The sequence below is a fragment of the Frieseomelitta varia genome, unplaced genomic scaffold (assembly GCF_011392965.1).
Source record: "Frieseomelitta varia isolate USP_RPSP 00005682 unplaced genomic scaffold, Fvar_1.2 scaffold_875, whole genome shotgun sequence".
In the NCBI taxonomy this organism is placed as follows: Eukaryota; Metazoa; Arthropoda; class Insecta; order Hymenoptera; family Apidae; genus Frieseomelitta; species Frieseomelitta varia.
The window spans coordinates 342216-362963 of record NW_025110673.1 but is presented as its reverse complement, the minus strand read 5'-3'; the positions used below and the strand labels follow the sequence as shown (position 1 = coordinate 362963).

At 25.6% G+C, this 20748-nt stretch overlaps 5 protein-coding genes across 9 annotated transcripts; 2 read left to right on the top strand and 3 right to left on the bottom strand.

The window, feature by feature from the left end:
- Positions 1-1656: 1656 nt before the first annotated feature.
- Positions 1657-4305, bottom strand: LOC122536892 (spindle pole body component 110). The gene is made up of 11 exons (XM_043669665.1): positions 4276-4305; positions 4115-4180; positions 3695-3986; positions 3453-3592; positions 3186-3345; positions 2874-3109; positions 2631-2809; positions 2336-2573; positions 2102-2271; positions 1900-2034; positions 1657-1830 (listed from the first exon to the last, which is right to left on the bottom strand). Exons 1-11 carry the CDS (start codon positions 4303-4305, stop codon positions 1782-1784), a joined length of 1695 nt encoding a protein of 564 aa, XP_043525600.1. The 3' UTR covers positions 1657-1781.
- A 337-nt stretch (positions 4306-4642) lies between these two features.
- On the bottom strand, positions 4643-10145 carry LOC122536856 (glutamic acid-rich protein-like). The gene is made up of 8 exons (XM_043669580.1): positions 9894-10145; positions 9492-9653; positions 9246-9420; positions 9064-9165; positions 8721-8990; positions 5282-6354; positions 5057-5195; positions 4643-4963 (listed from the first exon to the last, which is right to left on the bottom strand). Exons 1-8 carry the CDS (start codon positions 10055-10057, stop codon positions 4763-4765), a joined length of 2286 nt encoding a protein of 761 aa, XP_043525515.1. The 5' UTR covers positions 10058-10145; the 3' UTR covers positions 4643-4762.
- Positions 10146-10608: 463 nt separating this feature from the next.
- On the top strand, positions 10609-14465 carry LOC122536863. Its single transcript, XM_043669597.1, has 5 exons — positions 10609-10760; positions 11119-11617; positions 11845-12440; positions 12510-13598; positions 13776-14465. Exons 2-5 carry the CDS (start codon positions 11128-11130, stop codon positions 14454-14456), a joined length of 2856 nt encoding a protein of 951 aa, XP_043525532.1. The 5' UTR covers positions 10609-10760; positions 11119-11127; the 3' UTR covers positions 14457-14465.
- On the top strand, positions 11716-18086 carry LOC122536864 (cilia- and flagella-associated protein 91-like). 5 transcript variants are annotated; one of them, XM_043669601.1, is made up of 9 exons: positions 15126-15310; positions 15390-15499; positions 15623-15915; positions 15980-16188; positions 16271-16619; positions 16769-17094; positions 17167-17388; positions 17467-17762; positions 17834-18086. In XM_043669601.1, the coding sequence occupies exons 3-9, from the start codon at positions 15627-15629 to the stop codon at positions 18069-18071; spliced, it is 1929 nt and encodes a 642-aa protein (XP_043525536.1). In that variant the 5' UTR covers positions 15126-15310; positions 15390-15499; positions 15623-15626; the 3' UTR covers positions 18072-18086. The 5 variants fall into 5 exon arrangements, with proteins under 5 accessions (XP_043525538.1, XP_043525534.1, XP_043525536.1 ...); XM_043669602.1 differs by having other exon boundaries at positions 15390-15503; XM_043669603.1 differs by lacking the exons at positions 15126-15310; positions 15390-15499 and adding an exon at positions 11716-11723.
- A 1255-nt stretch (positions 18087-19341) lies between these two features.
- Positions 19342-20709, bottom strand: LOC122536862 (F-box only protein 28). The gene is made up of 3 exons (XM_043669596.1): positions 20603-20709; positions 20245-20493; positions 19342-20180 (listed from the first exon to the last, which is right to left on the bottom strand). Exons 1-3 carry the CDS (start codon positions 20687-20689, stop codon positions 19422-19424), a joined length of 1095 nt encoding a protein of 364 aa, XP_043525531.1. The 5' UTR covers positions 20690-20709; the 3' UTR covers positions 19342-19421.
- Positions 20710-20748: the final 39 nt, after the last annotated feature.

The window sequence follows — 20748 nt, the reverse complement described above, 5'->3', positions numbered from 1 at the left end:
TCACGATGAAAATGTGAAACTTACAAATAGTAACCGAAATTATCAAATTTATTTATCAAAAAATTTGTTCGATAGACAATGCAATAGAATGAATAAATGTGCATCTAAAGAAATTCAACAATATTATCGGGGTCGTTGTAAAATGTTTCATACCGATGCCCGTACGTTACATAATCATTATTTCAAACGCGAAACCGATGTCGTGTATTCTCTAGTAGCAATTATATCCCTGGAATTTACACATGAAAAGGCCGCGGCACGAAGAATTCCAGTTGCAAGTACTTGAGGTCGCAAGAACTTCAGCGGTGATGAACATGAGCGCCTTCGATGAAACAAAACATTTTTCTCTCTTCTTTAAAAGTTCTTTATACAAATATGCACACATTTCTATCTTTTTCTCTTTTTTTTTTTAGATTTCATTTGCAACAACTTTGCGACAAATTAGTTCTGGTTTTCCGACTTATTCTGAGATAAAGTTTGTGACAGCACGATGACTTACCTGATGGGTAATTAGTACCCCTGATCCCAAAACCATGACTGATCGCGCTAGACTTCAGGATGAACATACATTCCGCTCGAAGCTTTTTCTTAGTGCACGTCATCATCTGGGAAGAAGTGCAGGAGTAACGAAGCTATGAAAGGGGCGCGCAACAAATCGACGAGAAAAGTAATAACCAACGAATAACTCTTTGCAGAACAAACGAATGAAGAGGTTCAAGAACGAGTGACGTGGATGTCTCTCTAGTCCGACTCATATACTCTACCAGCGCTGATCTGACGTCACAGGTTTGCTTCTTATCAGGTAGAAACGCCAACACCTGTAAGCTCGCACCTGTATCTATGCTTGAGCTTAGCGCCGATGGGAACGCCCTGAACTGAATTTTCCTACGAAAGTTGTTTCTGCAAGCATTGCAATTAACGCTTTTGCTAATAAAATTTCTTGACGCGAATCATATAAATCTCTCTATTGTAATCAATCACCAGTCAAGTTTTTAAAGAAAGCTCTAATACTGAACTTGGATTCAGAATTAGATTTGAAAATATAAATTTTATATAAAATATAATTGATGAGACAGAATTTCTATTCGGAAAATTGAAGAAAAAACTAGAGAAATAAAAAATTTTGTTTGAGTTAGTAAAAATTTTCCCTCTCTTGTAAAAATTCCTGTGAAGATATGAAAAAATCGATAGTATTACTTTCTTCGAATTATGTATATCGTATTATTCGAAAGAAAAAGATATAAATGCTATTACTTAGAAACAGTAATGTTTAGTTTCTTTTTCTTCATAAAAAATTTTTCTTTTTTTGAATAATCAAAAGAGAGATGATAAGAAAAACTGAATAAAAGAATACGTCTAAACATCAATTGATTTTTTAAATTCTTAGAAAATATTCTGAAGTTATGGATGTAGCGATATCAATAACGAAAGTTAACACGGTGATTTAAAACAAATACAAGTTCCATAAAAGCAAAAAGGAGAAAAAATAATGAAAGATAGAAACGGAACCGGTGCTTCGACAATGTCACGCGCGTTTACGTGGTGCGTTGCATCTTATCTCGTGTCCTAGTTACATCATACACGGTTTTGTAGTTCTTATACAGTTGCGATCGGAAGTAACTAACAAACGTCGATGATCTAATTACGATACACCGGTAAAATTATATTTTATTTTATATGATGTATAATTATAATAAATTTTCCGAGTTCGGCTCATTAAAGTTATTGAATATATTTTATATTAGAATTAGTACGTAACTTAAAAAAGGTTTAGATTCGAATTAAACTGTAATAGTAGAACGACTGCCAATGGGAGGTAGTGGATTGCTCCTGAAAAGAAGAAGACACTCCTTCAATACTTCTTTTAATACCTTTTATTTTCTTATTGATTATTTTTACCTGCAGGCTTCATGAAAAATTTTTCTAACTTGCTCCAACATCTGTTTGTAAGTTGCAAGATCCGTGGCTTTTTCTTGTTGCACAGTATCTAATCTAGTTTTTAACGCAAGGCATTCTTCTTGCAATAATTCCATCCTATATGATATACATAAAAAAATTTTGAATAATGTTTATTCATATTTATGTGGTTTTTGAAACTTACTTAAGTCGCATTTGCTCAACATCCATTTGTTTGTCACTAGCTTTCAATAATTTTGGTAATTTCGTTCTATATCCAGTGTCAATTTTAACAATCCCTATTCTTTCCGTTTCTAATTTTCGTATCTTTAATTCTAACTTCGCCGATTTCTTTTTTTCATTACGTAACATATCCTATAATTAAAACCTAATTAGAAATTCAATCAAAGAAAAAAATAATATAGTAAAATAGACTTACAGATAGAATATCAGTGTCATTTCTTTCTTTATCTAGGCGCCTGTTGAGTATTGTTATTAATTTCAAAAGTCTCTCCCTTTCAGCTTCAGCAGCAAGAGCCAAAATTACATATTCGTTAGGTTCGCATGTACTTCGAACACTATGAGGAGAGCTATTATGGTTTAAATTATTTAAAAACTCCTCAGGTTGCGTAATTTTTCGGGATTTGATCTCCCATATGTTTGGAACTGTTCCATTTCTACAATTAATGATCTACAATTTATTTATATTTAATTTTTTCCTAATAATAAAATACCTCAATTTATCTATTTCAATTTCTCTTTCTTCTAATCTTCTACGCAGTCGATCAGTTTGAAGCTGTGCCGCCTGTAAATCATTCTTTAAATTCGTGCACTCACGTTCAATCTTCTCTGCTCTATTTTTCATATCTGTCTCGCGTTCTTCATGTTTTATCTCGGTAATTTTAAGCCGATTCTATGAATTTAGTATTCACTAAACTTAAGAGAAATGATCAATTTCAGTCTTAATAAATACATACATTAAGTGTTTCGATTAAATGATCATCATGAGATCTTTTTTCATTTAACGATGCGATATTTCCTTTCGCGACGTTCAATTCATGTTCCAACACTTTTATTCTTGCCTTCGAAGCCTCTAGCTTCCTCTTGTATCCCTCAATGACGACTTCCGTTTGTCGAAGCTGCTTTGCCGAATCTTCAATTTGTCTCCGTCTCTCTTTTTCAACATTTCGAAGATTTTCTAAATTTTTTCGTTCTGCAGATACTAATAAAATATACATCTTAAAATAAATATATTCATGATAAATTACTACGGCATTTTGTTTAAGTACCGATAGACGTTTTTTGCGTTCCTTCATATTCTGACAGTCTTGATTGTAGTTCCGTTATTTTTTGTTGTAGTAGATAAATCTGTTCAGCTCTTCCTCGCCATCCAGATTGATTCAATAAATTATTCAAATTCACGTTTTCACCAATTTCACTGTACAGTAACTATATTTGCAGCTTTAAATGTTGTAGATTGCATGCGTATGTGTATATGCATATATTTTCTCTCATTTTATATAAAATTATTGATAAAAATATTTTAAACAAAATACCTTATGCAATTTATTAATCTCTTGTTTAAGACTGGCACAAGTATTTTTGGTCTCGTACAGTTTTATTTGTGTCTGTTGCAATTTTTCAACCAATTGTTTGACTCGATCCTCGTCTTCCTTCAGCTGATTATTCTTAGTACCTTTGTTAAGGATACCATCCTGTATCTCGATCATAATATGATGGAAGAAAGTAACAGTATAAGAATGCCATGTACAATTGAAATTTTTTTAATATAACTCACTCTCATGAGAGGAAGCATCAGTTTTTAAACGTCTACTTTCGTGTCGTTCATTTTCTAATTCTGTTTCTTTGTTAGTTATATGAACTTCTAAATTTTTACACTTAGATTTAAGCACTTCAATCTCGGCTATTTGTTCTCTACATCTTTTGCTAAGTTCGATAATTTTTGCAGCTGCTATTTCATTAGGTTTTCCTAAAATTTGCGCCGTTTCTGTGATTCCTTTTTTCTTTTTAATTTTGTCTTCCATCTCATCAAGTGTCCGATGCAAACAACCATTTTCAGCGATTAAATCCTATTATTTCACGTTTTTAATTTCTCTTTATAATGAAATCAATCTTTTTTTACAATTTAAATCTATAAATATATTTAATACATTCTACAAAAATGACAAATTCTGTAAACTACATTTATCCTAATTACCTGAATACGATTCCTTAAAAATAAATTTAATTCTTTTGGAAAGATAATGTGATCAGGTAAATTCTCCTGAGATGCATTAAAAATATCAATTATTTTTACATTTATTTTACAAACATTATTAATTTATAAAATAATTACTGCGGCAAATTCAAAAATAGTACCTCTGTTAGTTCTTTGATCCATGGAATCATTGCCTCAAACTCTAAAGAATTATTTGTCTCATTTTGTAATGTTTTATATATTATTTCTGATTTAGACATCTTTTTCAATTTGTCAAAATTTATTTGTAATCTTCCTATACTAAAAATTATATCTATAGTTCTCAATTATAGTATGCAGTATTAAAATCGCTATAAAAAATTAACTATATTTTTTATTACTAACTATATACAAAATTTTAGTAACCTATTTTTATATAAACACATGAAGTTGAACTTTTGTTATGATAAATATAATGATTTTATTTCGAAATAAGTGATAATTTCAAGTATATTAGGTTAATAAAATAAATAAATTATACAATTATTTTAGTAGATAAAGTTTTTATTCATGTAAGTCTTTACAAATTTTGATAACATAAAAAACTTAATCCTAAAGTAATGAAGTTAAAATTTAAACATTTATTTTAAATTACTCCTACTTTAATAATTATGCTTTTTTTATCGTATTTTGCCTTCCCTTGTTGCCTGCATTATTCTGTTTGTTGTTTCTTCCGCCTGCTAATTTTCCTCCTTTTTGCAAAGCATGCAATTTAAAGTTTTTTGCAACACCTACTCTTTTATCAACTCCAGAATATTGCACATTTATTCTTCTTTTATTAAGAAATGAATGGTTCAATGAAAGTGCTTTCTGTTATAAAAAATAATAAGTAATTAAATATATGCTAATGTTTAATTCTAATATTCAAAATAAACAAATTATTAATTACTATAGAAAGTATACCTCGTAATCTATACTATTGGCCAATTCTACATAAGCAAATCCACGTCCTGTATTTGTATCTTTCCTCATTGGTATCCTGATATCAATGACTTTACTGACTTTAGTCAAAAAGTGTTTTTTAAGTTCTTCATTAGTAGTACTAAAATATAAGGATTTAGTTATTAGAATGTATACATACAAACATGTGTGTGTGTGTGTTTAATATAAGAAAAATAATATATTTACTTATATGATAAATTTCCTACAAAAAGAACATATCTTTTCTTCTTGCTTTCTTTCTCTACATTTGTAGGTACCTCTTTTTCTTTCTGTACATTTTTATTTTTTATTTTACTGTTTTTATCTTGATCATTATTCTTATTTTCATCATCATCCTCATCTTTCTTCCTCTCCTCCTCATCATCTTCATCCTCCTCCTCCTCTTTATCATCGTCATCGTCGTCCTCTTCCTCATCATCATCATCATCATCGTCCTCGTCCTCGTCATCATCGTCATCATCGTCGTCATCATTGTCATCATCGTCATCATCATCATCATCTTTTTCTACATAACTTTCATCATCTTCACTCATCAATTCATCATTCACTTCTATATTTTTATTTTTATCATCATCATCATCATCATCATCATCATCTTTTTCATTTCTTCTTTTTTCCTTTAAAAGTACTTTATTTTGTTTAACATCTTTCTTTTTATTCTCTCTATTTGTCTTAGCTCCTACTTCCCTTTGCAAACTTTTGTTCTGTTCAGTACTTTGAGTTTTTGTTTTTTTCACAATTTCTATCAGTTTCTCATTTTTCCCTTTTTCTATCTGTCTTTTTGACACATCCTCTCCCTGTGCAAGTAATCTTTTCCTAAGTACTGCTAATTTCCTCTTAGCGCTTCTTGAATATTCTTTTCGATTTTCTATTAATTCAATTTTCTTTTTTATCTGTTCAATTGATAAATGAAGCCCTATTAAATGTCTATTTTTTGCACGTTTCTCACGAAAAGCTTGTCTTTTTTCCAAATTACTTGTTTGCCTTTTATTTTTTTGTGCACTATTTTCATTTATTTCTTTTTTATTAGAATTTTGAACAATTCTTAATTCATTATTTTTCTTTTCATTTTTAAACTTCTTAGGTACATTTTTTTTTACTTGTTCATTTAATTGACCATTTTGTATAGTTTCATGTACTGTTTTTTTCTTTTTCGAATTTTTATTCGAATTTACCGATACATTTATTTTTTTGTCAATGGTCTCAGACTCACTTGCTGATCGTTTTTTAATATTTTTACCCATTTTTACTTTAATGATTATTTATGATATATATACTGATTTGCTATAAATGAAAAATAGGAGCATGAAAAGTACAATCATATTTTACGATTAAATTTTTTTGTAAAGTATAGAAACAAATTTAATCTGTATGATGTATAAAATATATAATTGTCTATTAATTATATTTTGAAATACATTTATATTTATATTTAATTAAAATATAATGTATGTATTCACTATTTCAAGAAAATATACATATAAATAGACATAATTGCAATTAAAATTGAAATTAGTATTGCTAATCTATTTAATTTTTAATTTATTTTAACTAAACATATCAATATTCAATTATTTTGATTAAAATAACATATAAAAAATACATACTTTATTAAAATTAAATTAACATACCTTTCTAAACGTGGTCAGAGTAGAATTTTTGAGGTTAACTTCACCACGCGTCCCTGCCTTTGCTCATCTGACTAAAAATATCCAATTCCATTTCGATTTGTTGAAATTGCGCATGCGCATTTCCTTTTTTTATTATAGTTTTGTCACATATTACCATAAACATTCTTTATATTATTTATATTTCATAAGAAAAATATAAATACAATTTTTTTAAATATAAGTAGCAATAATAATATATTTATATCTAAATAATACGTAAGTAGATAAAATATCTTAAACTTCAACGTCATTTCCGTTATAAGAAAGGTCTGGTTTGCAATTTCTATAAAATAAAAATACTTTATTTAAGTTAATAATTAGTTAAATAATATTCTTATACAAATAATATAATTATTATTAAATTGTTTTTATAGCTTTTTCAAATATATATAAACTAATAACTATTTATAAAAATACAATTGCCCTTTTTGTTAAAATATTTTATAAACAGGGAATATTATACTAGTCAATGAATTTTCATGGACAAGTCACATAATTATTATATTAATATATTTATTAGGCAGTCGGAATTACAACTTTTGTACTATCTAGTTAAAAATAGTCTCTTTACTTAACATTTTTATGTAAACATGTTTATATGTAATGTAAAAAAAATTACTTAAATACAAATATCTGTTTGCAATTCAAATATTGACTGTAATCAATTAAATACAACAAAATGTAATATAGTATATTTGTTATTTCATTTTCTTGAAATGTAACATGCATGGAAGACATTTGTCAAATAATTATAATATAAACTATTCATAAATACTATAAACGCAATGTATTTCATATATTTTTATTAAGCATGTCTATTTTAATTGATTTAGTATACGTCACATGTCTACTAATCTAAAATCTTGATTTGTATCAAATAAGCATTATAAAAATTTAATACAATGAGTTACATGTAGTTATAAGAATTATTTACAATCACGAGGTTTGTTGTTACATTATCTTTATTAATAAAGATTAAAAAATATAAAAGAAAGCGTAATAACTAATTAAGACTATTTAATTTTAAATTTTATAAATATAATTTAGTTATATTTATAATCTATATCAAAAACTTAGAATTTGTAATAAATACAAATTTCATCTAATTTCATTAAACAATTTACCTTGGCCAAATTTTTTCTTTCAAGTACATTTAATATATAAAATTTACAGTTTTATAAAAGCAAAAAAATACATAATACAATACAATCGTATAAAAAATTTTGAAGCTATGGAGTTATCTAATAAATTCTTATACAAGAAAAAAACAAGAAAAAAGGGAAAAAATAGTAAATATATAAATAATACAAAATTGTTCATTTTCCTTGCAATATAATATATAAAATTTATAAATAAAAAATTTGTACAGGAAAATATATTAATTACTTATAATTAACTATATTAATAAACATATGAATTACAATTTGATGTAAAAATTCTTTAAAAAATGTAATGAAATGCTATTGAAAAAAACAACCTTTTCATTTTATAATTACTTAAAAAGTTTTGTAAAAGTAATAGTAATACAATAATAATAATTGCAATACATAAATCTAATACAAGCAAGAAAAGATTTTCTATATTTGGAAGCAGTTGTGTTATTAATTTATGGTAAAATATTCCGATTCTTATATTTTAGTATTATGATTAATGGTCTATAAAGTTAAAAATGATACCTGAGGTTAGTAATTTTGCACATAAAATTTTGTTACTGCAATACTGAAGTTCAGCTATTGCATTTGAAAATATTTTCTGTTTTGTATAACTATAAATTATTAATAAAAATTATTTTCATTTCTTTGCATGTGTTCTTACAGTTTTTAGACAAATAAAATCATATACTATTCTTACTGTCTTTGTTTACCAAAATGAATTAACATTAAAAATACTAAATATTATTTATCATTTTCTTCAGATGTTCAATGATATTTACATACAATAAATTGGTATGTCTAATCAGCTTTACGTGGCTTACGTTTACGAACATTTGGACTGCTTGGTTCAGTTTTTGAATCTTTATCTGCATCCTTTTCTTTTTCTTCTGCTTCTGATCCTTCTTGTTCAGATTCCTCATCTATTAAATCATCCTTAACATGTTCAACAATTTCTTCATCCTGTATACTTTTCTCTTGCATAAATCCACCTGATCCATCCTTTTGCTTCTTTTTGTCTTGAAGCACCACAGGTTTTGGTGGATATATAAAATCGATCAAGCAAACAATAAACTACAAAGTATAAATAGCAATTATTTTTTATTTAAATAATTCAATTTTATATTATTTGTTATTTTAAGCTTACCAATCCCAATATTCCACCTAAAACAATAGTAGCAATAGCAAAAATCAAGTAACTTCCCCAAGTAGGTAATCCAAAATCTTCCATGAGTCTATTATGTATTCCCTATAAGAATAATTAAATTGTTTTATAATGCATTTAAAATTAAAAAGTTAATCCTATTAATTTTCAATTAAAACCTTTACCCGTAATACTTGTGACATTTGAAAAAATTGACCAATCACAGACATTTGAATAGATGTTGGACTCTTCCAGCCAGGAATTGGTTCAATCTTTTCCCAAGTTTTCTCAGACACAAATTCAATTAATGAGTCTTTATCTCTAGGACTTTTATATTGCCTAAATATACCATCTTTAACACTAGAGGAAACATCAAAAAATATTTAACACTTTAAATCATATTATTCTTTTCACAAAATAAAAAAGCTTACTGATATATTGTAGGCAAAGCTGTAACCATAAATCTTCCACTAAGTCCTGGAGAATCAGTCACATCAACTTTTCCTACATTGATGTTTAAATTCTCCTTTTGTGTAGCAAGATGTTCCCAAATTGGTTCCAGTGCTTTACAAGCAGGGCACCATGGAGCATAGCTAAATCACAAAATAGTTAAATTATAATGACATCTATTACTTTAAAATACAAATAATTCTTAACAAACTGTTTCTTATGGTTTCTTTTTATATTTTCAAATTGCTTCCAACAAAATTTTTCTTTCATCTTTTATAATTGGATTTATAAATTATAAATATTAAAATACACAAATTTTTTTAATATGATTTTTAATACGCTATCAAATTTAACGATACTGATTGTAAGCCAATTCAACTTACAATTCCACCATCCATTCTCCGATCAGCATACGATCCCAGTTTTCCTCCGTAAGTTGTTCCGCGAAGGTACTTTTTGATGATGTCTGAGCACTTGCATTTACAAGATTGAAAAATAAACAAAAGTACGTGATATAAAATGAAAAATTGAATTTAGTGTTCGACATTTTATGCTAACTAATATCCACCGGTATCGTAGACACACGCTGCCGGTTACTGAAAGAAGCACAAATCCAATCCACTATAGTTGGCAATTGGCAACCGAGTTCCTTTCATGATATAGTAACACACTATACATATTGAAGACCCTAGAAACGAATAATAATTATAATTTATTCTTACAATTTATTTGGTACATATTAATATAATATAATATAATAGTTAAATATAATAAAGAAAGACAATTGTTTCTTTGATCCATTTAAATTTAGATTTAAAAATATATATTTCTTTTTTTCTTTTTCTTTTTAAATAAAATACTATTTTTAATCATATAGATATACAATTAAATTTCACTTAATCAATTACACATTTTGGAATAAAACTCTGTAATTTATAAAAAATCAAATTTGTCTTAATATAAAATATTTTAGTAACATTATTTAATTGTTGAATTATATTTCACATGTAATTTATGTAAATTATTTGTATAAATTATAATATTCCATAAATTAATTGTCTCCTTGTGAAGATAAATATTTCAAATTTTTTATTAACTATGATAATTATATATTCAAAGTTAATATTCGTATGAATAACCCTTAAGTATATTTATCGTATCGTCATGCGATATCTCAGTAAATATTAGCAAATTTTGTTTGTTATTATTCGAAACGAAAACTCGAAACATTTCCGAAACACGTAAATATAGTGTGTTTCAATTTCTGTAATTCTTATTTATTATATAATTTTAATTTCTTATTACTAAATAATAATTATAAACATTAACATAAAGACATATTTGAATGTTTATCATATTTTTGTATTTCTATTTCTGCTTTGCTTTTTAAGTTCATAAATACATTTATTCATGAATACATGTAATAATACAACATACATAAGTGTATAATAATGATTTAATATTCTAAAACATAAGAAGTTGTATATCATTAATATTCTTTTTATTAATTTTATTAATTGTTTAGAAATTAATTTAATTATTTAAAAAAAATAAGGTTTTACTATGTAGTTTATGAACAATTCTTTTAAGAATATAAAAATTTTCTAGGTAAACAATATGTCTGTTGTTTATCCAATTTTACCTAAATTGGTTGAGCGAGATGGTTTTGATGATGAAGATTTAACAGATATTGACGATGAGGTATTCATCAGAGATGGAAAGAATGGTTTAAAATTACATGATGATAGAGGAGTAAAAAGGCCTTTAATGGCACCTCGTAGAAAATATAAGAGATCATATAATTTTGAGACATATGGACTTTCAAATAAGGCCAGCTTTGGTCTTATGGTATTAATAATATTAAGTTTAATTATATTGTGCATGTATATTGTAAATATAATTCCTGGACCAATATCAGTTTTGAAAAATTGGTTATCAGATGATCTTAAAAACTCATTACATGAATCTAATATAATACCATGTACATCTCTTGTGCCAAAGATTTTATGGACTAAATCATTACCAAAGTTAATATCTGAATCACCAATAAGAAGCAATGATGTTAATGGTGATGGAGTTGAAGATATTATCATTGGATTTAGCACAGGTTTTCATTTATAAATATATATATTTCAGTTTAATTTTTAAAATAATTTTTAATACTTTTTGATTATTTGATAATACTTTTAGTGCATTTATTTTTTTATTTACAGGTCTTAAATTTATAATTTTATTTGACTGATTATTTTAGTTTTTGAGGTATATAGTTTTTGTAATGTGTTATATGTATTTATATTAAATTATATTTAAAAAGTAACATTATTTTATATATAGGATTGGATATGATAAACATTCCAGAATATATTTGTGCATTGTACTTTGACGGACAAGTTCCATGTTCTGGTGGAATTCTGGCTTTAAATGGAAAAACAGGAGACATTCTTTGGGTTCATTGGACAGCTCATGCTGTTTTCTCAATTGATTGTGGTATAGATTTAACAAATGATAAAATTAAAGATTGTATTATATGTGGACGAGGTGGAATACTTCATGCAGTTGATGGTTATAATGGTACTAGTATATGGGAAATACCAGTTCAAGATTTATCAATTTCTGAAGAATGGAAACTCTCAGATATTTATGATGCTAAATTTATTGCTGATATTGATGGAGATGATATTGGAGATATTATTGCATCACATACTATACAATCAAAAGAAATTCATTCAAGTGAAATTCTTATGATATCAGGAATTAATGGAAATATTATACATAGATCAGTTTTACCAAATACAGAACAGCTTTTTTTAGCACCTCAGAAATTAGTTCATCCAGATGGAGAAAATATTTTTGTTCTTGTAACTAGTAGTCAGAAACAATCAGGTGGATTGTATGTAATTTCTCAAGAGAATTTAATGTATAATGACTTGGTAAGTTTCTTAAATATTTGAAGATAATATATAAATAGTTTATTATATAATTATATATATATGTTATAGAAATTACGTAAACTTCACCATAACACAGGAAAAGGAACTTTATTACCTCCAATTTTAGTCGATGTAACATTAGATGGAATTGAGGATATTGTTGCTGCTATGTTTAATTCTACAATAATAGTTTATAATGGGTTAACTTTTGAACCTATTTGGAATTATACAGTACCTAATTCTGAAGTAATAAGTATACCTATTCCTGGTTACTATAATGATGATAATATTCCAGATTTTATGGTAAAACATCAAATAGGTTTGGGTTTTCCAACATATTACTATACAGTAGCAACAATTATAGATGGAAAAACTGGTAAACCTTTGCTAGAAAAACCAATAGAAGATAGTTTAAGTAGAGAAATGTCTGGTCTATCTGTTACCGTTGAAGGTTTTGGAAATGATTGGTTTTTACACTGGTCAGTTGATTGTCTAAATTATGAGGGAATTAAAGAAAAATATCAGTTCTTAAAAAGTGAAGATTTTATATCCGAATCACGCGCTGATATTTGTAAACTGCGATTTAATTCTACTTTAATTACAAATTTATATGCTTTAAGCCAACATGTTGGACCACCTGGAATATCATTATACTTTTCTGAAGATTGGAAGTCATTAGAATACAATAATTCTATGAATGTTAGAATAGAACTACCTTTCATAACTGAATCATCAAAGAATCATAAAGATAAAAATAAAAAGAATAGTTTTGAACAAAAATTGAAAGATTCATATGAAACTTATGAACAATATAATAATGAACATAAAAAGTTTGCTCCAATTGATAGTCAAAATAACGTTTTGGAAAATGGAAATAAATGGCCCCCAAAAAATATACAAACAAACAAGTATTTTGATATCTTATATGATGAAAATAATAAAATTAATATACAAGATCAACCAATAGATTACCAACAAGAGAATGAAGTACGAGAACAAAGAAGTAACTTTAATCTTGAATTTACTTATCAATTTGATAACAGAATAAATAATTCTATAAAAAACACATATAATAATGAAACAAATATTACTAATAGCAAGATAAATACATTTGAAACTTTTGATGATTACATAGCAAACTTGGATGCTAAAAATAATGTAAGTGATGGAGAAGCTAAAATACTGAGTAAAGGAACAATAAATTTGTTGTATCATAACATGAATATAGCAAAAGAGCCTAATTAAACTTTTGTAGTAACATCATTAATTTATTAAATATAATAAAGTTATTAAAAAATACATTTTACAAAAAATATATAAAGAAATTTTTTTTAGGATGTAGAAACTTTCACTAACAAGATTTTTAATAATGTACCAAAACAAGGAAAAAATGTTATAATAAAAAAAATTCTGAGACAAAAATTCCTAAAAAATCGAAATGAAAAAGGAGATACTGACATAAAACCAAAATTAAAATTAAAAGATAAATTTGAAACAAAGTTAAAAAAACAAAAAAAGAAGCGGGAAATAAAACTTAAAAGCAATCAAATATATGCAGTACATGGTATACAAAGGCAACCACCAACTGGAATATTATTACCATCTATTTTAGAAACAAAAGGAATAACTTCTATTGATTTGATATTTTCTACATTTTGGTTGCCATCTTCTAAGGCATCTGTGATATTAGTTCAAGAAGATTTAAATTGTATTCATTGGAAAATGTTGCTTTCTGAAAAAAAATTTCAGTATAAAGACAGTGATGATATTATTAAGGAATGTTTAGATGAACGAGGTGTTAATTATAAGATACATCAGGAAACGAGTAACGGAGATGATTTAAAAATTTCCCTTGGACAAATGACAATATATAGAATGAAATTAGTATGCATGTGTCCTGAAGATATGTTGCCTAATCAAAGTTGCAGAAACATATCTATGCATCAGAGTTGGCCTGAATATTTAGGTTCAGGTGGAAATGGATATTTTAAACCATTTTATAAAACAAATTTTTGAGTAAGATAATTATGTTCGTATTTATTTTTCATAAATAACATTTATTTTCTAATACGTAAAAAATATATATTTCTTCTTAAATTAATCTATAAAATTTATTAAAAATAAACAATAACAATAACATCATAATAAAATTCAATATATGAACTACAAATATGTTATTATTATTTTAATATGTACTTATTGTACAATAAAAATGATAACTATAAAATTTTAGTACACAATATTTGGTACTAATATTTTAAAAATTATTTATTGTTTAAGAAATATGTTACATAATGAAATATATATATATATATATGCATGTTTACAAATTATATGTCTAAATTATAAGATTGTCAACTGTTGTAATATTAATTTGTGTACCATATATTCTTTTTCCAAAATATTTATAATGTTTAATATAACAATATTGAAAGCAATTTATTATTGTTGAATATAAAATACATGTATTATAATTTCATTGAAATTTAAAGACAGTATTCATTGCTGATACAGTAATGGAATAAAACTCTACTATATCATTTTAAAAAGTTTGAAGCCAGGTGTTTGATCAATATTCATTTGATATTCATGTGCGGTTTTACCTAACCACTCATTTTTTTAATGAAAATTATTTAAATAATTAAAATTAAAATAGTGAAATAATTTATTCTAAACTGTAGAGTTTATATTTATTTAATTTTAAACATGTCTGGGAGACAAATATTAAATCGTGAGTTATAAAGTTTATGTATATATATTATTACTTACATATATGTCTGTGATTCCATGTATGTACAGAATCTTCATATACTGCATGTGGTATTAAACCAAAATTTCAAATATCTAATATACAAAAAGTTTGTATAGATGTAAGTTGTTTTATAATATTGCTTTTATCTTTTCTACTAGACATTTGTAGTATAAATTTTTATATTTATATATTTGCAGAATATATACAAAAATGTTGTGCCTACATATAAAAGTAAAATAAAATACTTAAAACATAGCTTGAAGAAACAATGTAACAGTGAAAAGGAGAATTGGATTGCAGAATTTAAGCAAGTTAATATATCAAATAGTGATTTAGAATAATAATTAAAAATCAATATTTTTATGCACTATGTTGTTATTGAGAAGTGATTGCAAATACATATAATTGCTGTTATATTTGATACTTGTAGGATAATGGCTGGGCATTATAAGTCAACCAAAGTTGAATACTGTAATAGTTTTAAATGTCATCGACCAATTATACCATTTTTAGTATCAGAAACACAAAATATAAATATTCCTGTACGATTTAATCATACTATTTTAAGTGATATAGTAACAAATGCACAAAAACATTCTCAATTAAGATGTTATACATTTTCACCTAAATTGAAGCCAATTAGAAATATAGGAACTCAAACAGATTATAGAGACAGTGAATCACAAACTGTTCCTTGGGAACCACCATATAAAATTAAATCAGGTATAATTTAATAGATGTATTTTACATTTTTATTTGTTAATGAATGTAACCATCATCTTCCCAGGCTATTATCCTGAAGCTTTATCAATAGCACATTTAACTTGGAATCATGGATTACAAATCGGAAATCACGATTTAGAAATCATTAATAGAATGAGAAAAAAAAAAGCATTGGAAACTGTTCTTCCTCCTATGGATACATCAACAAATATAAAAAAACGTACAGCTATGCTAAATGCGTTAGAAATAGACGAATGGACATATAGAGAATCAGTAAATATTTTTTCATTATTAAAATATAGATTGTATTTATTCTTAAGAATAAAATGCTTAATAAATAAATTTTTAATTTTAGGAAATTCAAGCAATAATAGATTATAGACTTGAATTAATGAGTGAAATATCCAAATCACGAGAATATGAAAAAGAAAAAAAAATTCAAGATCGTTTAGATAGATTGACAAATCTTTTATTTGTGCGTAAAAATAAAGAAATAAATTCTATTAAACATAAGCTTAGAAGAGAATTGAGAAAACTATATAAAAAACAACAACAAAAATCAGAACCGTTTAAACGTGATATTATCAAAGAACATTCTAATCCCTCTTCTGAATTATATGCCCCACAAATGCGTTATGGTGAACATCCTAAAAGAACACATGAAGTAATAGAAAAAGAATCGTTAGGAGAAACCTGTATTGAAAGTAAATATAGATATATTAGATAGATATATTATTATATATTATATTATATTATAGATATATTAGATAGATATATTATTATATATTATATTAAATATTACACTATACTATTATACTATATATCCTTTATATCGTATTTTTTAACTACACAGATGTAATTGAAATAAATACATTGCCAAGTTGGCTTCCAACATATGAAGAACTAAGTGCAATAGAACCAAGACCTAAATCAGCTGATCTGTGTATTAGAGCAACAAGATGGACAAAAGAAAAGCTAAGTCAATTACACAGTGATCTGAAGGCAAACAGATTAAACACTAAGACAATAGAAACACCATTATTATTAAAGCGCAAGTATAAATTACCATCTCCACCTTCAACACCATATAAAACCAGCACAGAAAATATAAATGCACGTCTGCATCAATTGTTCATGTTTATTCAAAAAATAATTAGAGGAAGAGCTATTCAGTGCATGGTAATAATTAGAAACTAAATGAGATTAAATAAAATATTTTTGTTAACTTAAATTTAAATGATTCTTTTTTAGATGTTTGAAGGTCGCAATAGATGTAGAGAATTAATTGAAGAATTACAATCATCTCATGGATTAGAAGAACATAGCAAAAAACAACATCAAAAAGAAAAAGCACATACATTAGAATTACAACATTTACAAAGTGAAAAATCTATGCAAGAAGATCATTTATGTGAAATTCTCAATTCTTTAGAAGGAATGACTATATCAGGAATGCTAGATTTTCTTAGCAAAGTATAATTCATCCTGAATTACGATTATTAAAAATAATTATATAAAATTTTTATAATATTTACCAATCTTGTTTTCAAGGAATTAATAAGACTAGAGGATGAACGCCGAATACATGCTTTTACATTATTAGCTGAAAGAGAAAGAGCTATGAGAGAAGCTGCAGAAGCTGGAAGACGTCAACTAGAATATAATCGTCGTAGGGAATTTGACGAAATGTTTAGGCAAACCATAAAAATTAATCAAGAATCTGTGGAAAGCTATTTAGAAGATATAATAAAAGAAGGCATTGAATGGATATCTGATGAAACAACTAAAGCATGTATTTCAAAACTGTGCGATAAAATAGATGATATATCAAAAGCTGCACAAAAAAAGTATAACGAATAAAATACATTTTACACAATCTTTTTGTGAGTAATACATTTCCCAATTCTTTATATTTTAGTGCAACAAAATTAGCAGAAGAGGAAATGGTTGCCAATATGATTTATAATTTTGTATTACCAGAAGTGGAAAGAACTACTGTACAAAAAAATATAAGAAAAAAACAACAAACTTATTTACAAAATGCACATGCTGTAATTTATAAAGAAATATTGAACTTACCAGTTATTGAAAATAAAAATGTATCGATTACAAGATGTAGAAAAAAAGATAACAAAAAGATTGAAATACAAAATTAAATATTTTAAAAAATTATAATAAATATTATTATACTTTAAAAAATATTTTACTTGCTATTTTTTTTATTATTATGTTAAATATATTTCACCATATGCACGCGCACTCATAATTATTCTTACATTCTTTAAAGCAAAGGTACAGTCATAGATAATATAAAAATGAACTATTGGACTATTAAAAATCAGTTTCTAAGATTTGATATGAAATTTGGACTATTAAAAATCGGATTCTAAGTATTTATAATTGAAATAAACACATAAATATATATAATTATGTGCATTGATATTGTGTTTTTTACTAATAGTTTATTGTCACTCATTTTACATAAAATCTTACATAATGCATTTATCAAGTATTAAATAAAATTTTTTCTATAAATAAACAAATTATTATAGTATTATAATAATATAAATAAAAATATATTAAATATTAATTTCTGAGATCTATTTTAGTTGATAATGAATATCTACATTTTAATAATATATTTAAAATAATATATGATTTATTATTCTGTATAATTATATGTTTTAATATGTTTATTGATTATATTTTAAATTTTTACAATAATTTAATATAATTTAATATCAATTTATTATATTCATCAACATATTTTTTAAATTAATAACATGCATTAAAATAGAAAGAAAATAATATATTTTATTTTTCATGTGTTTCTATATACAGTATTCTTTGCAATGTTATACCATCAACTTTTGAATTATTTATATAGAGCAAACGTGATCTGTAATCAGACTATTTTAACAATTATGAATCATCAAAATAAGAAAAATAAAATTTTTATTTTTTACTGTTTACTTCATAATCATGTATATTTGAATGAATTTATGTAACATAATACAACTAATAAATCTTTCATTCTATTTCATTCAGATTTAATGATTAATCATTGTTGTTTCTGATATATATAAGTTTTAAGAAGCAAATAAACTAAAGAAAAATAATAGCTCAAAATTTTCAGAATATCTACTACTCTCAGTAATAGATATAACAGGTTTCCAATTATGTGTCCATTGAGCAGACTATTGTATAACATAGATTTTTTTAAATTAAAAAAATTTGATTATTTACTATTTATTTAATAAACACAGTATCAAATTAAAATAACATTACTTTATTTTTTGTTTGCTATGTTTTTATTAAATAGTTTGCTACTATACTTTCAAATAATTTCAAATTATATATAGTAAAAGCAGTTATATATATTTGACTTAAATATGTAAAAAGCTTAAACATTTAAATTTATTCAATTATAACATAAAAAATGCAAAATACACATAGAATAATAATTTTGTTTTTGATATACAATTTCATTATATACAAATAGTAAATTAATGTGAAGTTGATGGATATGTTTCTATAGCATTACCTGCAAGAAGATCAGTCATAAATTTTTTAAATTTGACATCTTTTGCATCATTAGATGATATTCTTTCTACTATGAGTTTACGTTTTTTTGCTTGTAATTCTTTTGTTTGTAATGGATCAGTGTCTCGTTGATTAATCATATCTATATGTTTTCTTTTACAAGTTTCTATAGAATCAGGTTTCTGTGTTTCTTCTCTTGCACGACTTAACTCTGCAGTTAAATCAACCATTTTTTGTTCCCATTCTTCAAGATGTTTTCTCATTTCAGCTAATTGTGTATCTTGATCATGTATTTTCTTTGCCTGCTCTTGTAATTTTAAACTTTGTAATCTCATTTGGAAACCTTGTCGTTTCATTCTAAGTTTCATTTTACCAATTTGACCTTTTATAGATAGAACAGATAATTTATTCTTTTTAGTACGACTATAAATTTTTTTAAAAGTCTGATTCAACTTTTCTGAGCTAAAATTATGTGGCAGTGTTGTGTTCGAACTTGTAGTATGATGAGAAATCATTAAACTTCCACTTGGCAATTCATAAGAACCTACATTACTAACAACTGAAGTACAAATACTATGTTTTAAATCTGGTAAAATTTTTTCATCAAAATGTTCCATAGCCATACTACTAATATCTCTTAACTCTTGAAGTATTTCATGAGCTCTAGGTGGAGTTTTAGAATCTCGGATTAAACGAAGAACTCGAAAAATTTCATCAATTACCTGCATGTACAAAATATAATTAATTTAATATATATAATAGTTAAAAGAACTACTAATATTTTACCTTTCCAGGAATAAAACAACACAAGTTAAGATCTACATATTTTATAAAAGTCATAGATAACATAGATATTCTTGTTTCAATTGCTGTTAATATATCACAATGACGTGCCAAAGGATGGCTCCTTCTTTCTGATTCTCTTCGTGGTAATTGACTTTTTACTGCACGTAAACATTGTGCATGATATTTTTCCATCAAATTGAAACCTCGATTTAATAATTTTTTACATGTTCGATCAAATTGTTTACAAACCTATTGCACAATGAAACAAAAAAAAACGAACTTAGTACATGTGCAAAATCTTAGTATAAACTTAAAACAAGTAATTAATAATATACAAGAAAGATAAAAATAATCTTACAATTCTATATCGAGAAATTTCATCGTACGTAAGGTTAGACAAAATTGTCTCTAAAACAATGTCAGGAAGATTTATTAATTGCAACATATCACTATTTCGCTTTGCAATTCAATTCTTAACACTTTCACTTGAGTGAAATTTTAAAT

What these genes read in the sequence shown, in the direction of transcription:
- LOC122536892 (XM_043669665.1), bottom strand. Translation starts at nt 4,305, where the DNA reads ATGATTCCATGGATCAAAGAACTAACAGAG. An exon ending in TGATGCTTCCTCTCATGAGA is followed by an intron (nt 3,593 to 3,694) that starts GTGAGTTATATT and finishes TCCTTAACAAAG; the next exon opens with GTACTAAGAATAATCAGCTG. An exon ending in AACGCAAAAAACGTCTATCG is followed by an intron (nt 3,110 to 3,185) that starts GTACTTAAACAA and finishes TAGTATCTGCAG; the next exon opens with AACGAAAAAATTTAGAAAAT.
- LOC122536856 (XM_043669580.1), bottom strand. Translation starts at nt 10,057, where the DNA reads ATGTCGAACACTAAATTCAATTTTTCATTTTATATCACGTACTTTTGT. An exon ending in GTAAGCCACGTAAAGCTGAT is followed by an intron (nt 6,355 to 8,720) that starts TAGACATACCAA and finishes ATATCATAAATA; the next exon opens with ATCATTAAAGTAAAAATGGG. An exon ending in CCAATAGTATAGATTACGAG is followed by an intron (nt 4,964 to 5,056) that starts GTATACTTTCTA and finishes TTTTTATAACAG; the next exon opens with AAAGCACTTTCATTGAACCA.
- LOC122536863 (XM_043669597.1), top strand. Translation starts at nt 11,128, where the DNA reads ATGTCTGTTGTTTATCCAATTTTACCTAAATTGGTTGAGCGAGATGGT. An exon ending in TATCATTGGATTTAGCACAG is followed by an intron (nt 11,618 to 11,844) that starts GTTTTCATTTAT and finishes TTTTATATATAG; the next exon opens with GATTGGATATGATAAACATT. An exon ending in ATTTAATGTATAATGACTTG is followed by an intron (nt 12,441 to 12,509) that starts GTAAGTTTCTTA and finishes TATATGTTATAG; the next exon opens with AAATTACGTAAACTTCACCA.
- LOC122536864 (XM_043669599.1), top strand. Translation starts at nt 14,419, where the DNA reads ATGGATATTTTAAACCATTTTATAAAACAAATTTTTGA. An exon ending in ACCATATAAAATTAAATCAG is followed by an intron (nt 15,916 to 15,979) that starts GTATAATTTAAT and finishes TCATCTTCCCAG; the next exon opens with GCTATTATCCTGAAGCTTTA. An exon ending in GAAGAGCTATTCAGTGCATG is followed by an intron (nt 17,095 to 17,166) that starts GTAATAATTAGA and finishes ATTCTTTTTTAG; the next exon opens with ATGTTTGAAGGTCGCAATAG.
- LOC122536862 (XM_043669596.1), bottom strand. Translation starts at nt 20,689, where the DNA reads ATGTTGCAATTAATAAATCTTCCTGACATTGTTTTAGAGACAATTTTG. An exon ending in AAATTTCTCGATATAGAATT is followed by an intron (nt 20,494 to 20,602) that starts GTAAGATTATTT and finishes ATTGTGCAATAG; the next exon opens with GTTTGTAAACAATTTGATCG. An exon ending in GTTGTTTTATTCCTGGAAAG is followed by an intron (nt 20,181 to 20,244) that starts GTAAAATATTAG and finishes TTGTACATGCAG; the next exon opens with GTAATTGATGAAATTTTTCG.